At 39.6% G+C, this 18,746-nt stretch overlaps 1 protein-coding gene across 1 annotated transcript in view; it reads left to right on the top strand.

Annotated features, from left to right (window-relative positions):
* The first annotated feature begins 1,451 nt into the window (after nt 1-1,451).
* Nucleotides 1,452-18,746, top strand: part of SLC6A19 (solute carrier family 6 (neutral amino acid transporter), member 19) — a 23,623-nt gene continuing 6,328 nt past the window's right edge. Inside the window, exons 1-7 of the mRNA XM_009885433.1 lie at nt 1,452-1,721; nt 10,364-10,504; nt 12,069-12,206; nt 13,507-13,688; nt 14,476-14,586; nt 15,333-15,445; nt 17,690-17,818. Coding sequence (XP_009883735.1) covers nt 1,520-1,721; nt 10,364-10,504; nt 12,069-12,206; nt 13,507-13,688; nt 14,476-14,586; nt 15,333-15,445; nt 17,690-17,818 — 1,016 coding nt within the window. The 5' untranslated portion in view covers nt 1,452-1,519. The remainder of the gene's footprint in view (nt 1,722-10,363; nt 10,505-12,068; nt 12,207-13,506; nt 13,689-14,475; nt 14,587-15,332; nt 15,446-17,689; nt 17,819-18,746) is intronic.

The raw sequence follows: 18,746 nt of genomic DNA, 5'->3' as shown, positions 1-18,746 counted from the left end.
AGTAGCTCAATGTACTGCAGTAGCAGTAACTGGATGAAATTTAACATATGCTTTTGATAACTTAGAAAAAGAAGTTCTGATGCAAGCCAGGAAATATTAGTTGGACCTGCCAAAGGAGAAGAAAGACTTTGATCCAGTGGTTAATCAGGAGATAGCTCATCCACAGAGTTGATGGGGTCATGAAAAAGGCAAGTGCCATTGCAAGGCAGACTGATAAAGGTAGTTTAAAGTAACGTTAGGGAAGTATTAATACCTTATAACAAGGCACAGAGAAAATCCATCTGGGCTAACATATACAGTTGTCCATGTCAAGGATGAAGAATTTTTTTTGTATTCAAGAGATAATCAACAGCCTTCTTGGAGCATAAGAGAACTGAAGTTCTAGACCAGCCTTTTTGAAGCAGGGAGTACAAAAAAATCAGTTTTGAAGCACCATGATAAGGTTGCAAAGGGATGCTGTGATGTGTTCACCTTCTTTGGCAGGGGCTGGACTTACAAGACCCCTTCTAGTTCTTTGTTTTGACCACCCAGAATCATTATATTCAATGGCCCTGTAGGTCTTAGCTGACAAAATTATTTCTTACAATATACACTGTGTTAGATTTTATGTATAATTTTCAGTGGCAAGTACTTACCTTTTGATAACACCACGGTACAAATGGAACAGTCTTGTTGTGATTGTACTGAAAGAATGAGGATGTGAGTAGTATCTGTGATGTTTGTTAACCAGTGTGTTTTTTTATTTTTGACCAATGTATCATAGGGTCATGAAAAGGTGAAGGGACCTTTGATTTCAAGTCCATTTACAAGAAAGATGTTATGTTCTTCAGACCTTGTTCTATAACGATTAGAAGCATGAGGGTAAGCAAATTAAGCTTATGACTTTAAAGGTCAAATTTTATAATCCCTTTCATTCTTCATCCTTTTTGTCAGAGCATTTAGTACAGTAAGATCTCTTACAGGGGAGGAGGAACATGTTTCCGTAATTATCATGAAACATACAATTTTGTAAGCATATGCTATGGGAAACTGAATGTGATGGTGATTCACAAGCAGTTTATCTTCCTGATAAAAAATAGTATGAAACCTCTATATTGAGTTTGAGGCCAGTGGAATCTTTTTACTCCACGTTTGCTAGGGCTATATATGTATTTAAGTGAGTTTAAACAGGGGAGTGGCGAAGGGTGTTTCATAACCTTATAGGCGATTACATTTTATAGCTAAATTATCTCCTGAATTACATTAGCTGAAATCAATGTCTCCCACTAGATGAGCAGAGTGTTCCATACAACCTTGACAGATAAAGCATTAATAAGTGTCAGAGCTGACTTGGTCAATCGAATGATTTGCTGACGCTTCTTTTTACCACAAGCCTGCACTTTCAAGTTTAGTGCCAAAGGTTCACTATATATAGCTGAAGACAGCAAATAGATGTTCTCTTTTTGTACAGATTTCTAACTAGCTGCCTGTTTCATTATCTCCTCTCTGGGGCAGCGTTTTCAGTCAGGAAATTTAAAATATGGTGAAGCTACAGTTGCCCAATCCTGGCCTGGAGGACAGGATACCTTCCCATGGAGAGCTTGAGGTCCTTGAGAAAGAAGAGGCAGACTCCAGACCAAAATGGGATAACAAAGCTCAGTATATGCTGACGTGCGTAGGGTTTTGTGTGGGCTTAGGAAATGTGTGGCGGTTTCCATATCTCTGTCAGAGCCACGGAGGAGGTATGTCTTTAATATATCTTAACTAACTTTTGCTATAAACTAGTTTTAATCTCTTTTTGGGGGGGGGAAACAAATAACGGAATATGTTTAGAACTGGTCAGTTCCTGTAAGAACAGTGATATTCATCTGTAGAAGACTGTCTAATGGAGAAGGTTGTTTCACAGGTTATGAACATCCACTGAAGTCGTGTTAGTGGTGGAAAAAAAGCAGGGACTGTTTTTATTTCAGGACACAGGATTGATCAAGTCAGTTTTGCACTGTCATGTACATAGTATGTTTTCTCAATCTAAAACTAATATTACTTTACATACATACATGTATATATAATGTATATATATAAAAATGAATAAACGACTTGGAAGTATAATTCTGATCATGGTCCCAAATGATCTTTTCATAATAGGGTTTTCATGGGTTTTGGACTGATCTGTGTATAGGCTGTAGGGTCACTGTCTGTGTAATTTATGATAGCAGTAACAGCATGAAAGCAGTTAATGTTAAGAGTATGTTTTTAGCTGTTGGTGTTGTTAAGTCATTTAAAGTCCAAGTGTATGCTGTTTACCACAGAATTTACTGTGACTCCTTAGGGTTCAGGTTAGGACTGAAGAACCATATTAAAATTTTGTTTCACTCTTTTGCTCTTTGTTTTTAAAGGTGATCTTGAGCTGAACTATTGCTTAAATATTGCATGACAACATACATTTCTTATTTTTTGATAGTCTTTTCTGCCCACTGTCTACTTGTTACCTGCATTTCACCCTAGGATATGTGTAAAAAGTGTTTGTTCCTTCGTGATGTTTGATCTTGAAAGAAAACTTTTGGCTTAAGGAACAGTATTTAAAACTAATTTTCATTAAATGCACACAGTGAGATGTTTAAAAACTGCTCTTCTGAGTCAGAGTAGGGACCAAGGAAGGCTCTGTGGGGAGTTGTTGGTACAAACTCAGGGATGTTTAACAACGGATGACTCAGTTTCAAGAAGACATGCTTCTAACATTGAGATTTTTCTGACATGGTCTGATGTTTAGAGTTTGCAGTGCAAACTGAAGGTCATTTGCAGTGCAGCCAACTCTTGTGACAAATAAGTTACAAGACACAAAAAAAACCATAACAACTTTTCCAATTTTAATTTGAAGAGGTGGATGGATATCCCCAAAATTCATGGCACTTATTGGCTTCTCAGGTTCTTCTACTTAGTCTTAGAAACTCTGTTTCCCAGGGTTGATTTATAGGCAGTTTCCTGCTTTTCTGTCTGTCTTTCCTTTCCCTCATGTTCTAGCTGTATGAAATGCAGCTGAAAAATGAACATCAAACAAACACAGAAAACTTGGTATGGACCATGGTTTTCTGACTGATGTCCGTGAAGGTTTATGAATTGCTTGTGTGTGTGTCTGTCAGTTCTTTGTTTTAATTTATCCTTTGAAAGCAATTATTTTTCGTTCCCATCAGCCTGTGGTTTGTCCTTGCTCGGAAACACTAACAACAGTTATCCCCAGCTTCTTGCTTCCCTGGGGCTCTGTCACTCAAATTTTAGGCAGAAGTTGAGAGGCAGCACATAGCAAAGAATTGACGTAGCTGGCTCTGGGCTTAGAGCTACTGTACAGATATGTGTCCCTGTAGCCAGACATGCTACTTTCTTTATCAATTCTTCTGCGTAACCTCAAATGCTCTGACTCTTCTCAGTACATAAAAGTGAGGAGCAATGCCTTCCCAAGGCTTCCTAGAAAGGACTCCTTAACTTCATCACACGTGGATGAGGGTGGAGAGCTGTTGTGCAATCCCTCCTCCCCCCATGCTGTACAGTGCTCCTCAGCCTCTTCTGGGAGGTCCAAATCCAACTCCTGCCAGCACTGCCATCCTCTCATTACAGCGCCTGTTCTCCAACTTCTCCCTTCAATCAGCAAAAAGAAATGACTCCTGCTGTTTTTTGGCTGGATGGCTTTGAATTTGAACATGTGACTATCCGTATTGTAAAAACAGATCTTGAAGTTCTTATTTCTGAAGATATTTTGTTGCTGAGACATTTTCTGCCTCATGAGATTTTCTGGCTCCTGCATCTCTAATTCCCATTTAGCCATGTTCACAACATAGCAAACACCCAATAGATGCAGCACTCTGCATCATCTTTGGTTGCACAGACACTCTTAAGTCTGGTATCAGCTACCTCCAGTTGAAAATAGGTATTTACTAGACATTTTGGACAATTTTGCCTTAGTCTTTGCCACTCAGCATGGTGGCCAAGATGATACATTCATCTTTGCATTTGAATGGCCCACTGAGGCACACAGATGTGCCTTTGTAACAGAGTAGGGGAAAACTGCAACGTTATGCACCTTCTTCCAAGTTAACTAAAACAAAGCATACGCCACACTCATGAGTGTGCTGAGGAACCTCCATTTTTCCCTAATCTGTCCAGTGCCTTTACCTCGGATGATATATGTCTTCATACTTCATGTCTTCAAGATATGTCTTCACTGAATCCTGGGTGCAGAGCAGCACGAATCCCTGCTCCTCCTCTCTTTCACTGGAGATGGGGATTATGCTGCTCCTCAGTCTGTCCCTGGCATGATTATTTTACAACATCCTAAACCTCACTTTGGATATGATGGTGGATTATGGCCGTGCATTAAGAGATAAAAAACCATAAAGCTAATTACCATACAGTAAATATCTGCAGAGCATGAGAAAAAGTCCTATGTGATCACATAGTTAGAGGTTGTCTCATAAGGTGCTTGCAGAATCAAGGTTGCATAGACTACCTCATGAAAACAGTTTCTAATTTCTGAAAGTTGTCTTTGCTATCTTAACTTGTTTCTTTTTGAAATATGAGTTGTATGGATCAACATTTGGAGTCATTTAGCACGGGTGAGGTCTGGTAGCCAAGGTGTAGATAGTCAGTATTTCAGCAAGGACACTCCCAGATGAGGTTGGATGTCCACCTACTTTGGCAATCAGTGTTTGCACATTTAATATCCCTTACGAAACATAGCCAGACTATAGTGAAGTATAAATTTTACCCTTGTAGGACTTCGAGTTCAAAGAAGGTGAATTTTTTCTCTCCAAATTGACTGTAGTGAAGGTAGTTAGGAACACTGAGTTGTATAGATAGCTTATTTTCAGACGTTTGAACTTAAGTCTAGAATGATTTGAGGGCTGCTTCTTCCTACACACAACACTATGATAGTGTTTTAACATCGTGATACCCAAATACACAAAAAGAAATTGGTGGTTACAAAATTTACTTACTTTTGTTGTCATAGATAATGAGCTTATATTTTTTTAAAATGAAATACTTACCCCAGTAAAATTTAGTAGAGTAAAGCACATTTTAGCCTTTTCACATCTTAAAAGTTGTAAAATACATGATTACCACAGGTGAACTAGATTTCAATATACACGCAATGTAAAAGCTACAGTGTTTGCCTCAGTGCTTTCACCAGCTTAATGAGATTGAATTTCCCTTTTCATTTGATCGCTATCTCTGACATTACACATAGCTTTTGTTTAATCTTTATTGAGCAACATGTCATTTAATCAACAGTTAAACATTTTTGTTTCAGCCCTGATGAGTATTATAAAAAAGAGCATGTATATTTAATGTTTAAACCATCAATATTAAAAAAAAAAGGTCTTTAAGTCTACAGCTCACATGTCTGCAGTAAACCTTGCCACTGCGTGAGGGAGAATTCAACGAAGTGACAGTAATGACATCAGCAGTTCCTTCCTGGACTACCCTCACTACAGCTGAGGTCTAAGAGCATGATAGCATAGAAAAACATCTCCATCTGAAGTCTACCTGTCTTCCCTTTGTGAGGAATTATGTGAAAGCAATAATATTTTTTTTTCAATTTCACATGAAACTCTTAGATTAAAGAGAGAGTAATAGCTATACAGATGTTCAAACCAAATATTATATGTTCTGAAATACAGTACTGAAATAGGGGGAGAATCTAATATCTCATCTGCAAGGTTTTCAGACTGGAAAGATTACTCATTTTATATATGTATCTGTACAGCATTTATTTTCAGATCATTGGTTTATTTCTTAGGTTCATAAAATTGTGACAGCTTAAAAAGCATTGATTTTATTTTTTTTTAATGTCCCATATTGCAGATTTGCAGAGTCATTGTCACTTTTTTTGTCCCATTATAGCTTCTTTCAGAAAGGTTGGGGAGAAATTGAGAGAAATGGAAAATACAGCAGAGTTAGATTTCTGAGCTGGCTGTTAGAATTGAACCCTGGAACGAGAAAAAGCCAAGAAAGGAAAAAAAGAAGTGGTGTACATAATTGAGATCTCCCATTTTATTTCTCTTGTAAATTTACAAATATTCCTACAGCTAAATACAGGTGGTGCTACTTAATCGTCCAGTTCTAACACATCACACTCTGCATTTTTAAATTATCAAGCTATCGTGCTACACATGGCTGGCCCTTCAAGCTAGAACTTTTATTTGTATTTGTTTTAGTGAGGATATAAATTCTGCACTGCAGGTGCATACACACACCATGTATTTTATGTCTGTGATAATGAAAAGGGTGGATGGAAACCCACCTTCTCCATTCGTGTCCATCCCAGAACCTGAAATTTATTTCCCAGTGACTCCAAGGTAGGGAGGAAGCTGGGCATCTGTGAGCACGCACTTGGTCAGGACACATTTTTTCATGTGATAGATGGCTTCACAAAAGGCATTCTTTCCCCTTTTTGTGGCTGCGTGAGGAAGGTCATGGAGTCCCTTTATCTGACTCCTCTGTCAAAGATGTGTCATGCTTAAAGACTTCTTTCATTTCATCTTAGTAAAGGTCCCTCTGTAAGTATCTCAAGATCTCAGGAAGTCACCTGAGGTTGATAGAGTGCTTGTGGCAAGTCCACCGCAGAAGACGGTTGAATTCTGAGAGTCTTGCAGCAAATTTGATGCTCTGTGCTGTCCACAGAGAGAGTTACGGTGTAGGGACAGTGCTGTTGCTGAATCTCACTGTCTTGGAGGGTGAGGCACGATGTCTACCCAGACTGCTAGAGCTCTGTGAGTAGAGGCGCACTTTGCATCTAAGGTTTGCAAGAATGTCTTAAGCATGGAAAAAATGGAGCCCAAATCAGAATATCAATCAGCCCATTTTCACTGAAAGTGGAAAGCTGAGACTACCTTTGAATGCTTTCTAAAGGAAAAGCTTCTAGTACTTCGTAGGAAATGGCCTTATCTTCCCTCTCTTCCACTACCAGAGGTTGTAACTAACAAAAAAAATATTTTCTTTGACAGGTATGATAAGAAATAAGTGGTCATAGATTGAAAGGACTATAAAGGCTGTGCATTTCCTTACACAACAAGATCTTTGACCAGGGGGAGAATTTCTAATCAAGTCCTTAAGCAATCTCACCATGAGCTGATGAAAACATGTGACATGTCTTCATTAAGAGTAAGGATGGTTAAGCAATGCACCTTATCAGAACTAGCTGCCAGTCCATTCTTAAGTTTCAAGAGATGATCTAAAATGACTGCAAGTTGAGTTTCAAAGGGTAAAAAGGACATACCCCTGAGCACAAATGAGGAATATTTGGATCAGGTAGCTGTACAAATCCATCTTCTGGACTTAATTACTACCATTGCTGAGGAAGGGCTTTACTAGAGAGCAGTGAGATTGCGGTACAGCAGAGACCTATCCAGCATCTGAAAGGGGAGGTAAAAAGAAAAGATCCACACGGAGCAGCCATACAAACTCTGTAGGGTCAGGTTTCTGACTCTTAGGAGGTATCTTGGGCTTAAAACAGAGAGAATGCTCCGGAACTAAAAATTGCTGGTGCAAATACAATTATCTTATCCTTATCTCATCTTGCTCTCATGAGAGCTCCTCAACAGAGTGTGACAGGAGGGAAGGCATGTGCCAGCCTGACATGAGTTTGGAGCACACAACATATTTCTGGCTGCTTGCAGCTCCAGGCATTGATAAGCAACTTTGCCTCTGTGAAAGGCCAGAGGCTCTGTGTGGAGGCTGTCCCAGTGACTCTCCCAGGTAGGAAGGAAGCCATCGGGATGCAGACGGATGGATCTCAACAGTGAGAGGGCACTCATTGCATACACTGCAAAAATCCTGTTTTCTATGAAAGCAAGAATGAAACAGTTGAGAGAAATGTTATTCACAGAAATAGGGTGAGGTATCAGAAGAGAAGAAACTCTTTGAAGCCAAATCTGCATGCACTGCATGTCTAATCAGGTGAAGAGTGGCCCTTACATGCATGTCAGTGCCTGTTCCAGCACAGCTAAGCAAGTCCATGCAGATAAAATGAGACAAACCGTTAGAAATGGCAGAGACTGTCTGAAAGGACACAAGGAGTAAGTTTCTTGCAGTGACTGAGTCTGACACAGTTTCAACGAATGCCAGAACCTCTGCCAGAGTTGGGTAAGACTTTTGGACCATCAACAATGACTCCAGGGCACAGGCAGCTGAAGAGTACACCACCATTTCTGGTGCAGTTGCCTTTCAGCAGCCAGTCAACAAGGCATGGAGAGGACTGCCCCATTACATCTGACATTAGCAGCTCTTGCTGCCTGTAATTCTGTAGAAGTCCCTGGAGTGGTGGGAAGACAGAGTGGAAGAACCTTGTTTTGGAAGTGATCCTAGTCCCTCTAAAATTGAAATATGCCCTATATGTTTCAGATATTTGTGATGTGAAAATACATATTTGGAACAATATGAGTCAGGAAGTGATTGCTGTGGCACTGATGCCATTTGTAATGATATCTCAGCTAAGATGACAGTGCTGAGTTTGGATTTGCAACTAGAAGAGTTCCGTTTCCTCAAACCTAAGGTGGACAAACATCCTTCATGCCTTTCTGTCATTACAAAATAGACACCTTCATCCAAGGTGCGAGAGTACCAGCTTGAGGCTCCTGGATCTAACAGGTAGCTGCTCCCCACTAATGCAAGGCTTTTGTTCTTGCAAGGACTACATGGTCTCTGGAAAAGGGAATGTAGCTGTGAGAAGTGGGCAAGAAAACAAATGGGATACTGTCCTCCTTGGTGATGATGCCCATAATGTCCATTTTTCAAGGTGATAGACTGACACAGAAGAGAGAAAGAGCCAGCAGGGTTGGAAGTTTAGCAAACTTCTCTACAAATAATTCATAATGAGCCCTTCAATTTTTCACTAATAAAAAATATGTCCCAAGTCAGTTATTCTTCTGTCTCTCCTTTGAAACCTCATCAGTTTCTCAGTCTCCATTTTTACAGTGACAGTTTTTAATGCATGCGAGATGAACTGCAATGATTTTGAAAAATGTTAAATTTTTAGTAATAAGTTTTTGCATTGCTAAATGACATGCTTTGCAGAAGTCTGAGAATATCATGTCTATACAGCTACCTTTAGCAACTGACTTCAAGAAAAAAATGTATTTTCTGGTGCATCAGTGTTTAGTCATTCAACCTGATGTGTGGCATGTGCATTTTTGAATTGCTCAGCATTTTGAATATTTTACAAGCATTTTATGTATTCAAAACTACTGATTTTGATTAGCAAATCTTAAAAATATCAATGAAAGACAGGTAAATAACTAATGTTACTTGAATTCCATAGGAGTGGAAAGCAAAAAGTGTAGTTGGATGATTTCATTATAATAGTGGCCACTTGATACAACAATATTGGTTTTAGCAGACTTTATTGAAGTAGATAGAAAATGAAGAGTGCAGTAATGATCGTTTCTAAAACTGTGGTGTAGATGACATCAAGAAGATACCCGTGGAGCAGACAAGTGTGCAGTTTAGGTCTTCCAAAAAACATTCAACTGCCTTGAATTCAAAACTGTAGTTTCCATTCTTTGAATTTCCTCTTTCACTTGCGATCTGATTTTTGTTGCTTGCCTGAGAAAAAAGTCAGCAAATCTCCAAACTTGAACCCTTCACATACTGGTTTGTATTTTTTTAATGCACTTAGATTATTTAATGCTTATGATTAGGAAGTTAAAGACTTATTTTAATGACAGATAACCATAATTCTAATATGTAGTAATATTAAAGCATTTTAGCCTGCATTTTGGTATTCCAGTGTGATGTTATATGTCATCTCCCATGCCCGAGGTACATTTTATTCAGGAAAAAAAGAATTTAAATAACTTGTCCTATACTAACCAGCCTTGTCATAACAAGGTTTGAACCCTGGACTTCAGATCATTTCTATTCAAACATGAAAGCTGTTGAACACAGCTGCCAGGAAGTTATTGGTTAGTTCATGTAGACAGCCCCAGGCTCCTGCCTAATCTCTTGAGGTATCTTGCTTAGATCATTCAACTACTTCATATAATTTGCATGATTCACAATTATAAAACCATAACCTTTTGCAGAAAAAAAAAAAGTGATTCCAGGAAAGTACTTACCTTTCCTCCACTTGCAATCTGAAGGTGGCTTCTTCAAAGTTTAACCTTGGGGGTGTATGTTTGTCACTTGGGAAGAGTAAGAATTCCTACACGAAACCACATACGTGATGAAGTCCCCTGCTTGGGGGGGGGCGTGGTTCAGAAACTGGAAAAGGGTTTCCACAAGTATGCTTACAACTCTCTTGCTCTTTCATAAACCCTCAGAACTAAAGTTTGTGCTTTGTTGTAGTACTTTACTGATGGGAAACATCTTTTTTTTTTTTCCTTATCCATTTCAGGAGCCTTCATGATCCCTTTCCTGATTTTGCTAATCCTGGAGGGTATCCCCCTGCTTCATCTTGAGTTTGCCATTGGTCAAAGGCTGAGGAAAGGCAGTGTGGGTGTCTGGAGCTCTATCCACCCTACCCTGAAAGGGGTTGGTAAGTCCGAAGAGGATATAAAAAGCCACCTGAGAAAGCACAAGTCTCTGAACTGATAACCTTAAGAGCAAAGCTTCAGGATTTTGTTCTGGTGTGTCATAAGAGATTCCAGGATCTATTCCTTTTCCCTTCTTACTAACTCTCCATTGATAGGTCACATGACTCACGATAAGGCACTATGACAATTTTGTGTCCATGTTCCCAGGGACTTTGGGTCCAGTTAAACCCTTTCTCTAGTTTGAGATCACTTTTGGGCTTCAGAGATATCTTCTGTATTATGATATTGGCTGTTTTTACCATTAGGATGAACATTTAAGTGGCCAAAAATTTGTTCTGTTCATTGGATACGTAATGGTCAAATCTTTCTCTAAGCTGGTCTACCAGACCTCAGCTCCATATAATGCTGCTCTCTCACGTCAGGGAAAGGTACTACGCAAAAACCCATGGAGTCAGTATTTTGCAGAAAATACTTCTGCACATCTGTATTAGACTTCTAAGTATTCAAACACTCTAGCTGACAATGTAGTAAAATCAGCATGATGCACACAGCATTAAAACCACCACAGATACCTCATTACATGGGAAACACAGGACGTGCCATCTGAACATCAGGAAACACTGAGAGGGTGATCAAATACTGGCACAGGTTGCCCAGAGATGTTGTGGAGTCTCTGTTCTTAGAGATACTCAAAATCTGCCTGGACATGGTCCTGGGCAACCGCCTGTAGGTGGCCCTGCTTGAGCAGGGGTTGGACAAGATGACCTCCAGAGGTCCCTTCCCACCTCAGCTGTTCTGTGATTCTGTGATTACTACGCACTTGAACAGGAAGAAATGCAGCCAGTGAGGACCGTTGTTGGGATCCACTGCATCTGTAAATCATTTTCAAAAGATACTTGTTCATTGCATCTGGAATTTTTCAAACTTCTTCAGAATCTAAGAGCCCTCAGGAGCTCTTAGGTTACTCATTAGCATTTACTGTCTGCCAGAGAAGTCACCAGAGGATAGTTACCTGGGAGCAAGTGGAGAAGGAGAGTTACCAGCCTGAATCCTGCACCTTTTCACAGACTGTGCCTCCTGGCAGCTATCCATCCTAGACAACAAAGATTAGCCAAATGCAACTGCTGATCTCTGTAGTGCCATTGTGGAAGGGAAAGACAATTTGGGTCTCATTTAGGCAAAATCCCCCGCCAGTTGAGCTTTATATGTACCCAGCATCCCAAATTCTCTAGATACCAGCAGGCAAGACTGTGAAGAGCATTATGCGGTGTCTGCAGGGAGTTAGTCCACCCATAATGTTGGCTTCTAAGTGGGTGTCAGCTTCAGTCCCAAAGTAGTTTTAAGCTGTACGTTTATGTAGGACTCATCTGTCCAACCTTTACGTAGCAAATTCACATTGATTAAACCTACATCCAAAATAAAGAGAGGAGAGGGGAAAGGCTATTAACCATGGAACTAGGATGGGGAGGAAATTAGGGAAAGGTTGAGGTTCATACCGTGTATTTTGATATGTCTTGAAGACAAGAGCATTGAGATTTACATTGTGTTCTGCTTCTTTTTTTTTAGGCATAGCGGCAATGTTTGTATCTTTCCTGGTGGGTTTATATTACAACACTATTATTGCCTGGGTAATGTGGTATTTCTTCAACTCCTTCCAAGAGCCCCTGCCTTGGAGTAGCTGTCCTCTCAATGACAACAGAACAGGTATATTTTATGAAATACTGTATTTTGTTGCACAGCATATTTTTCTGTTTCTACCAATTAGCCTAATTGAGCCTCTTTCTGTAAAACAGCAGCAAAGGACAGCAGTCCTGTCAGGAACATTGTGCTCTTTTAATACTTACATTTTGTAAAAATTCACATTATATAAAGTGTGATCAACGCTTAATCTTTGAGACAAACTTTGACTTTTTATATGAAACTTCAGGGCTGATTGTGACAGATGCATTCACAAACAGAATATTCACAAAGTGCAAGTCTAGCATAAACATTAACATTTTCCAGATTTAAACAATGTGTTTCATCCATGTCTTCACCAACTGCAGGGGAAAAAAAAGGGGGGAAAGAGAGATGTGTAATCCCTATGAAACACCTGCATCTATCGATATGACAACAGTCTATCGGTCCTTAGAGACCGCTTGGTGACAGCAGCTTTGTTTTCCACAGTCAGCCCTGCGTGAAACCGTACGAAGCAGGTTTTTCTGGTGGGTCAGTAAACAGCTCTCCAGAGAGCTTTGCTCCTCTCCTCCCAGAATAAGTATAAAAAGCCACATATAAGGGCAGGCCAGGGCAGAATACTGCACAGATCAGCACATTGCAGGGAGCTGAGCATCCGACCTGAGCTGACAAGACCTTGAACGATGCCCCACAAACGTGAAAGACAAAGTATTGTCTGAACCGAAGGAGGTGTGGGAGGAGAAGAGCTGCCTGGCTGCAGGAAGCTGGGGGCAGGTGCCCACACTCCATCAGGCAAAAAAGAGCAGGATACATGTGGAGAGCCCAAAGTTGTTTGTGTTGGTTTGGTTGTGGGGTTTTTTTTTATTATGAGATAGGAAGTGTACAATCATTGAAAAACATCTTCCTAACTGCTTTTCTTCTACTAAAAACAATAAAATATTCCATGCAATAAACATACATTTATGCTCAGAAATCCTCTCCACACTTTCTTTGGCACAAGAGGCTTCTAACCTCATACTTTTGTAGGAAAAAAGAAAAAAAGAATAAAGATAGAAGAGTCTTTGAGTGAGCTTCAAAGATTTCATCTGCATGGCTAAATTAATGGAAATAACAACAAAATCTGTATCAAAATCTTTGTTAAACAATTCTCTTTTAAATATCTCATTTTTCAACAAAACCAGCCTCTAAGAATTTGAAATTTGTGAACAAGAAATTTATTGGCATTAGGTGGTATAATTTAGAACACTGGTGTTTTTTATTTAACTTTTTTTTTTTCCCAAGTAAATAAAAGACATCATACAGAATGACAACCATTTTGTGGTTACAGATTACATAGAAGAGTGTGCCAAGAGCTCTCCTGTAGATTATTTCTGGTACAGAGAAACATTAAACATCTCCACTTCCATTGACGATTCAGGCTCTATACAGTGGTGGCTTTTGTTATGTTTAACATGCGCGTGGGGTGTACTGTATGTGTGCACAATCAGAGGCATCGAAACAACAGGAAAGGTACTCTATTTTGGTTTTTTTATGAGAGATATTCATTATGGTGTTGTGATTCCTTATTCATACAGACTTAATCATACTATAGAAACTGCCTGTTTCTTGAGTAAAAGCATGTCTAAAACTTCGTGTTTGTCAGCACTGCAGTTGCTTTTTGAAGAAGGAAGCTGAATGAAATGAAATTGAATTTGGTTTGATTTGATTTGATATGATTTGATTTGATTTGATATATGTAGAATCAGTTCGTCTTCCTTGTCCTTATAGGTCCTAGTAAAGCATTGTTTCGGTATTACCACCTTAACATTAGCGTTAACCTTTAATGCAGGATCGAGGGACACTGTCTTTTTACTATGGCCATTCTCTTCAAAACATACATGTACAGATTTGTTTGGGTTTGTGCTAGTCCTTAATATTATCTCTCTAAAGGTGACCAACGTTCTGCTGCCCAGCAAAGCCCTAAAAGCCCATCTTTGCATTGGCAGCATCAACCTGAACTCAGGGTGTAGATTATTTTTTATGCTGCTTTTGAATGATCTGAGTTGAAATTCAACAATGACAATTTGTATTAAATGGAGTACTCTATCTGTAAAAATGTTTATTATCAAAATGTACCGCACATAATGTTTCTCTTGAACATAGTTTTTTGTAGTATGTTAATTGAGACTTGTTTGAAACTTGCCATTATTATTAGTCACAGTACTTTGTTTATTCCCTTCTTTTCTTCCCTGCAGTGCTATTTTTATTGAAGTCTTTTGTTTTATTTAAGTTTTTTATTTACATGCTTCTTCTGCAGGCCGTGTATGTAACATCAACTCTTCCCTACCTGGTGCTTACCATTTTTCTAATCCGTGGCTTGACACTGAAAGGATCAACCAACGGAATTGTGTATCTCTTCACTCCTAATGTAAGTCACTGCATGGTTCGCCCCTTAATGAAACTCGATGTATTTGAGAACCAGTTGATAATTATTCTCCTCCATTGGTGCTTTTCTAACTATCCCTAAGACACCTTTAAAATGTTGATTCTGGCAGGTGAATCCTTTGCATTGGATGTAAAATATACCTATGCACACACATTCTCTCTCTCTTCCCCCATCAAAGTCTGTTATAAAAAATAGAAGGATCATCACAGAGCAACACAATGGGGTCGCCGTAAGGCGGCTTGCTTTCTTTTCCCATATTCTAGTTAAGGATGAGTCTAACTTTAAAGTACAAATCACCCAGCTGGGAGTAGAACCCATCTAATCAGTATGGCTATATGGACAAAAGATCTGAGAGAATGGTTTAACTGTACAACAGTTTTTAAACAAAATTTAAAGGAGTTTTATTTTCCACTAGAAGACCTCTGAATGGTCATTATTAATGCTAAAGAAAAAACACCTTTTCTGGAAACAGGCATGGCAGCTGTCAGCTGTGGAAAGTAATTTGTTTATCAATTTTCAAAATACTTGTAGAAAACCTACAGATAGGTTTTCTTTTGGAAAAAAAAAAGGTAAGTTTGACAGAAATATTGACATATTTGTTAACATTCTTCAAAAATTGTAAGTTCTGCATGGTTAACATTCTTGCTTTAATTATTTTTTTAAATCCCTCATATTCAGTCTAAAGAGAAATGTTGCATATGCTTAAAGCTGTATTTCTGATGCCTCAGGTTACTGAGCTGGCTAACCCAGTGACATGGCTGGACGCGGGTGCTCAGGTGTTTTACTCTTTCTCCCTGGCTTTTGGAGGCCTCATTTCATTCTCCAGTTACAACTCTGTTCAGTAAGTAGCCAGGCAAAAGCCAAATTTTATAAGAATATTTCATTCTTTCAAATTAAACATGTCCTCTGTCATAAGACAGTAATTACTTGAGACCTGGAAACCATCCCCTCAGCTGTGCAAGGCACATCTCTGACTGATCCTAACTCTCCTGAGTCAAGATTTAGAGTCCCAGTGCTGGCTGATTTCCTGCATGAGGATGTGGTAGCGCAGGCTGGAAAGGAGGAGACTGGCCACCCACCATCAGCTGATGAGCAGAAGCTTCCTCTGTGGGGGTGCTCGATGCACAGCATTGCCCGTTGTCTCCACACCGTCGGAGCCGGGTGATGGTACACACATTTCAAAGCAATGTACAGACCGCAGTTTAAATCTTTGGCTTAGAGATTAGAAGATACATCTAGGAAGACATATCTAGGGCCAGGGAAGAGATGGGGTACAAACTCCCATCACGTGGGGAATGGCCCAGTCAGCAAGTTACAACATGGTGTTATATTCTACACTCACCCTCCCAAAATAATCAGAGCAACCACCAGTGCCTCTTGGTGCCTTCCATCCCTTCAGCAATGTCCTCTTGAAAGACAAACTGTGCAGCTTTCTCTCAACCTAGTATTTTTGACAAAAGTCTCTGAATTAGGTTTTGGTTGTCTGGTTTGGTCATGCATTCAGAAGTCTGTGTTTCAGTTTTGGCTCAGGTCCAATGACACCACACCAACACTGCAGTCACTGACGTAATTCCCTGCCACCACTCTTGGTTTCAGATGTTTTTCAAAACTACGTCTGGAACTTTTGGTGCCTGTGAGTCTCAGAGCAAGGTGACAAGCCCTGCTTCAGGTCCAAGTCAAACTTCCCACAAACGTGAGGAGCAGGGCTGAGAATGTCCCACATCATTCCAAAAGACCCAGAGAAAAGGCGAGGTGTGCTCCTGCATTTCCAACACAAAGGGCTGTGGCACCAGGCCACGTTCCTTCAATTCTCAATTGCTCACAACTTAAGGAGGAAACTGCAGAAAGTAATCAAATTCTCATGGAGATATAAGACAAAAAAGATGCAAATGCCATAGTGTTACACTGTGGTGTTGGGTCACCTGCAGTGCAGCACCAGCTGGACGAGGTATAAGCCCCCCTGCTCCCAGATGGTTTGGGAGTATAACCACCTCAGGAAATACTGTGAGGTTTCAATGCCATCAGAGATTCCCTCATTCATAACCAGGATGAGCTTGAGCATCTTACTTTCTCTGAAGGGAAGAAATATTTTTATCAAGCCTGCCATGGAGAATCTCATGTTACAGTGACAACACTGACATGAGAGTACAGGAAGGAATTTCAATTCAATGTCTTCCACTCACTAGAGACCTCTTTGCAATGCTATAAATGAGGAAAGGTCACAGTGTCACACATCTTGGCTGGACAGGCTTATCTTTCCTCTCCTCTTGAAGATGATCGGAAAATTAAATACGACAACATCAAGTTAATCTCAATAGTCCTCTCTTGCCCAAGTGAAATACAATATCTAGAGATTTACAGCCTTCTCATAAAACCATTAACTAATTTAATATTGATTCTTTATCTTCTCTCTCAGATGGAAGTATCTTTCTGGCTCTGCAATTTTTTCATCTTAGCACAGATACACTGGCAAGTGCCCGCAGCATGGAAGTCTCTCCATAGCAGTTTAACTTTCAATCTGTAACAGCTTGTCTGTCCAACCTTATGAGCATAATGTTCCACCATATTTCCAAAACTTGAGGATTTTTTGAACCACCTTCTGTCCAACAATCTAACAAAGCTGTTCCCAGGTGCTCTTGGCTACTGCAACTTCACCATACCAAAGTGCTATGGAAATTTTCAGTCACTTTTCCCTACTGACTGTCCTAATTCAACCCGAAATTTTTCACCTCGCAGCAGAACACCTCAACAGCTTATGCCAATGTGTGTCTGCACCTGTGCATGCCAGGCATGAAAAGGAGGAGATGTACTTTTTTGCCATGAGCCACACATGGAAACAGCTCAGGCAGTTATTCCTTCTGGATAGAATTATTTGGGGTGGGGTGGGGGAAGCATAGCTATTAAAGATATTAAGTTTTAATTCACCAAATCTATCTTTAACAGCTGTACTTGTATACTTTTAGAGAGCGTACTGATGTATCTATGTGCCTGTAGACTACTTTTTTGTTAGTCTTGGTAGCTGTTTTTTAGTATTTATTTCGGGAATGTGTTTGAAATCCATTCTTTTTTTCTCTTTGAATTGCAGCAACAACTGTGAGAAAGATGCCCTGATTATCTCAGTGATCAATGGTTTCACGTCCATCTATGCAGCAACTGTCATATACTCCATCATTGGGTTCAGAGCCACCGAAAGATATGATGACTGTTTTGACAAGTAAGTTATTAAAAAACCAACCAAACAGAATATAAAGGGTTTTTTTTTGGCTGAGGTAGCTCTGTTAGCCTGATGATAATGGATTTATTATTTCTGAAAAACTGCAGCTCCTGACCCACGTGGTATCAGACCACTCATGACTTCAAAAAATTTAAACTGTGTGGTATCAACCCCATAGGGAGTGATAATTATTTGAGCCACCTTATTTCCTGGACAAATGTTGCGTAATCAACCATATTTTACATTATTGCCTGGTGTTTCCAAAAAGTGACAAGGGAGGAAGAAGATATTCCATATTTTAATGTGGGTTTTTTGAAACAGTTCTTTCAAATATAACTGCAGTTTATGTAAAAAATTCTATTTATATAAAGGTAGATTCAGTTCATGATACATTATTTTTACTAAAACATGCTAGAGTGTTTATAGTTTTAGACATAAATGTGAAAAATTAATCATTTGCAGCAATGGATATGAAACGTGTTGAAGGAATGTATTTACTTAACTGGATAAGGCACGTTTCAATAAAGCTGGTTCTGTGAAAAATTGGATTTTATGTTACATACTCCAGAACCAACCAAACAAAGGATACTAGACTGCTGCTATTTCTACTTTGGCTGATGTCAAATCCTCAAAGGCCTCCTGACATAGTGGCCAAACTATGCAGCTCTGCCTTGGAGATCACTTGAAATAAGCTACTGAAAACACTGCCCATTTTAGGAGGACTCCCCATGACCAGGCAGTTCTGTGAGTCCACCAGAGTCCTGGCCACAGCTGGATCACGGTGTAGGCTCCTCAGGTACAGCTACTGACCCTGAGTACTACATTGGGAAATTACCCAAATTAATTAATTAAATTCTTCCCATTTTAATTCACTAGATGAAGTTCTACCATCCACTGGAAAATTGCCTAGAAATGCTGCAAAAAGAAA

Source organism: Charadrius vociferus, unplaced genomic scaffold (genome assembly GCF_000708025.1).
Source record: "Charadrius vociferus isolate BGI_N301 unplaced genomic scaffold, ASM70802v2 scaffold174, whole genome shotgun sequence".
Lineage (NCBI taxonomy): Eukaryota > Metazoa > Chordata > Aves > Charadriiformes > Charadriidae > Charadrius > Charadrius vociferus.
This window is presented reverse-complemented; position numbering and strand designations above follow the sequence as displayed.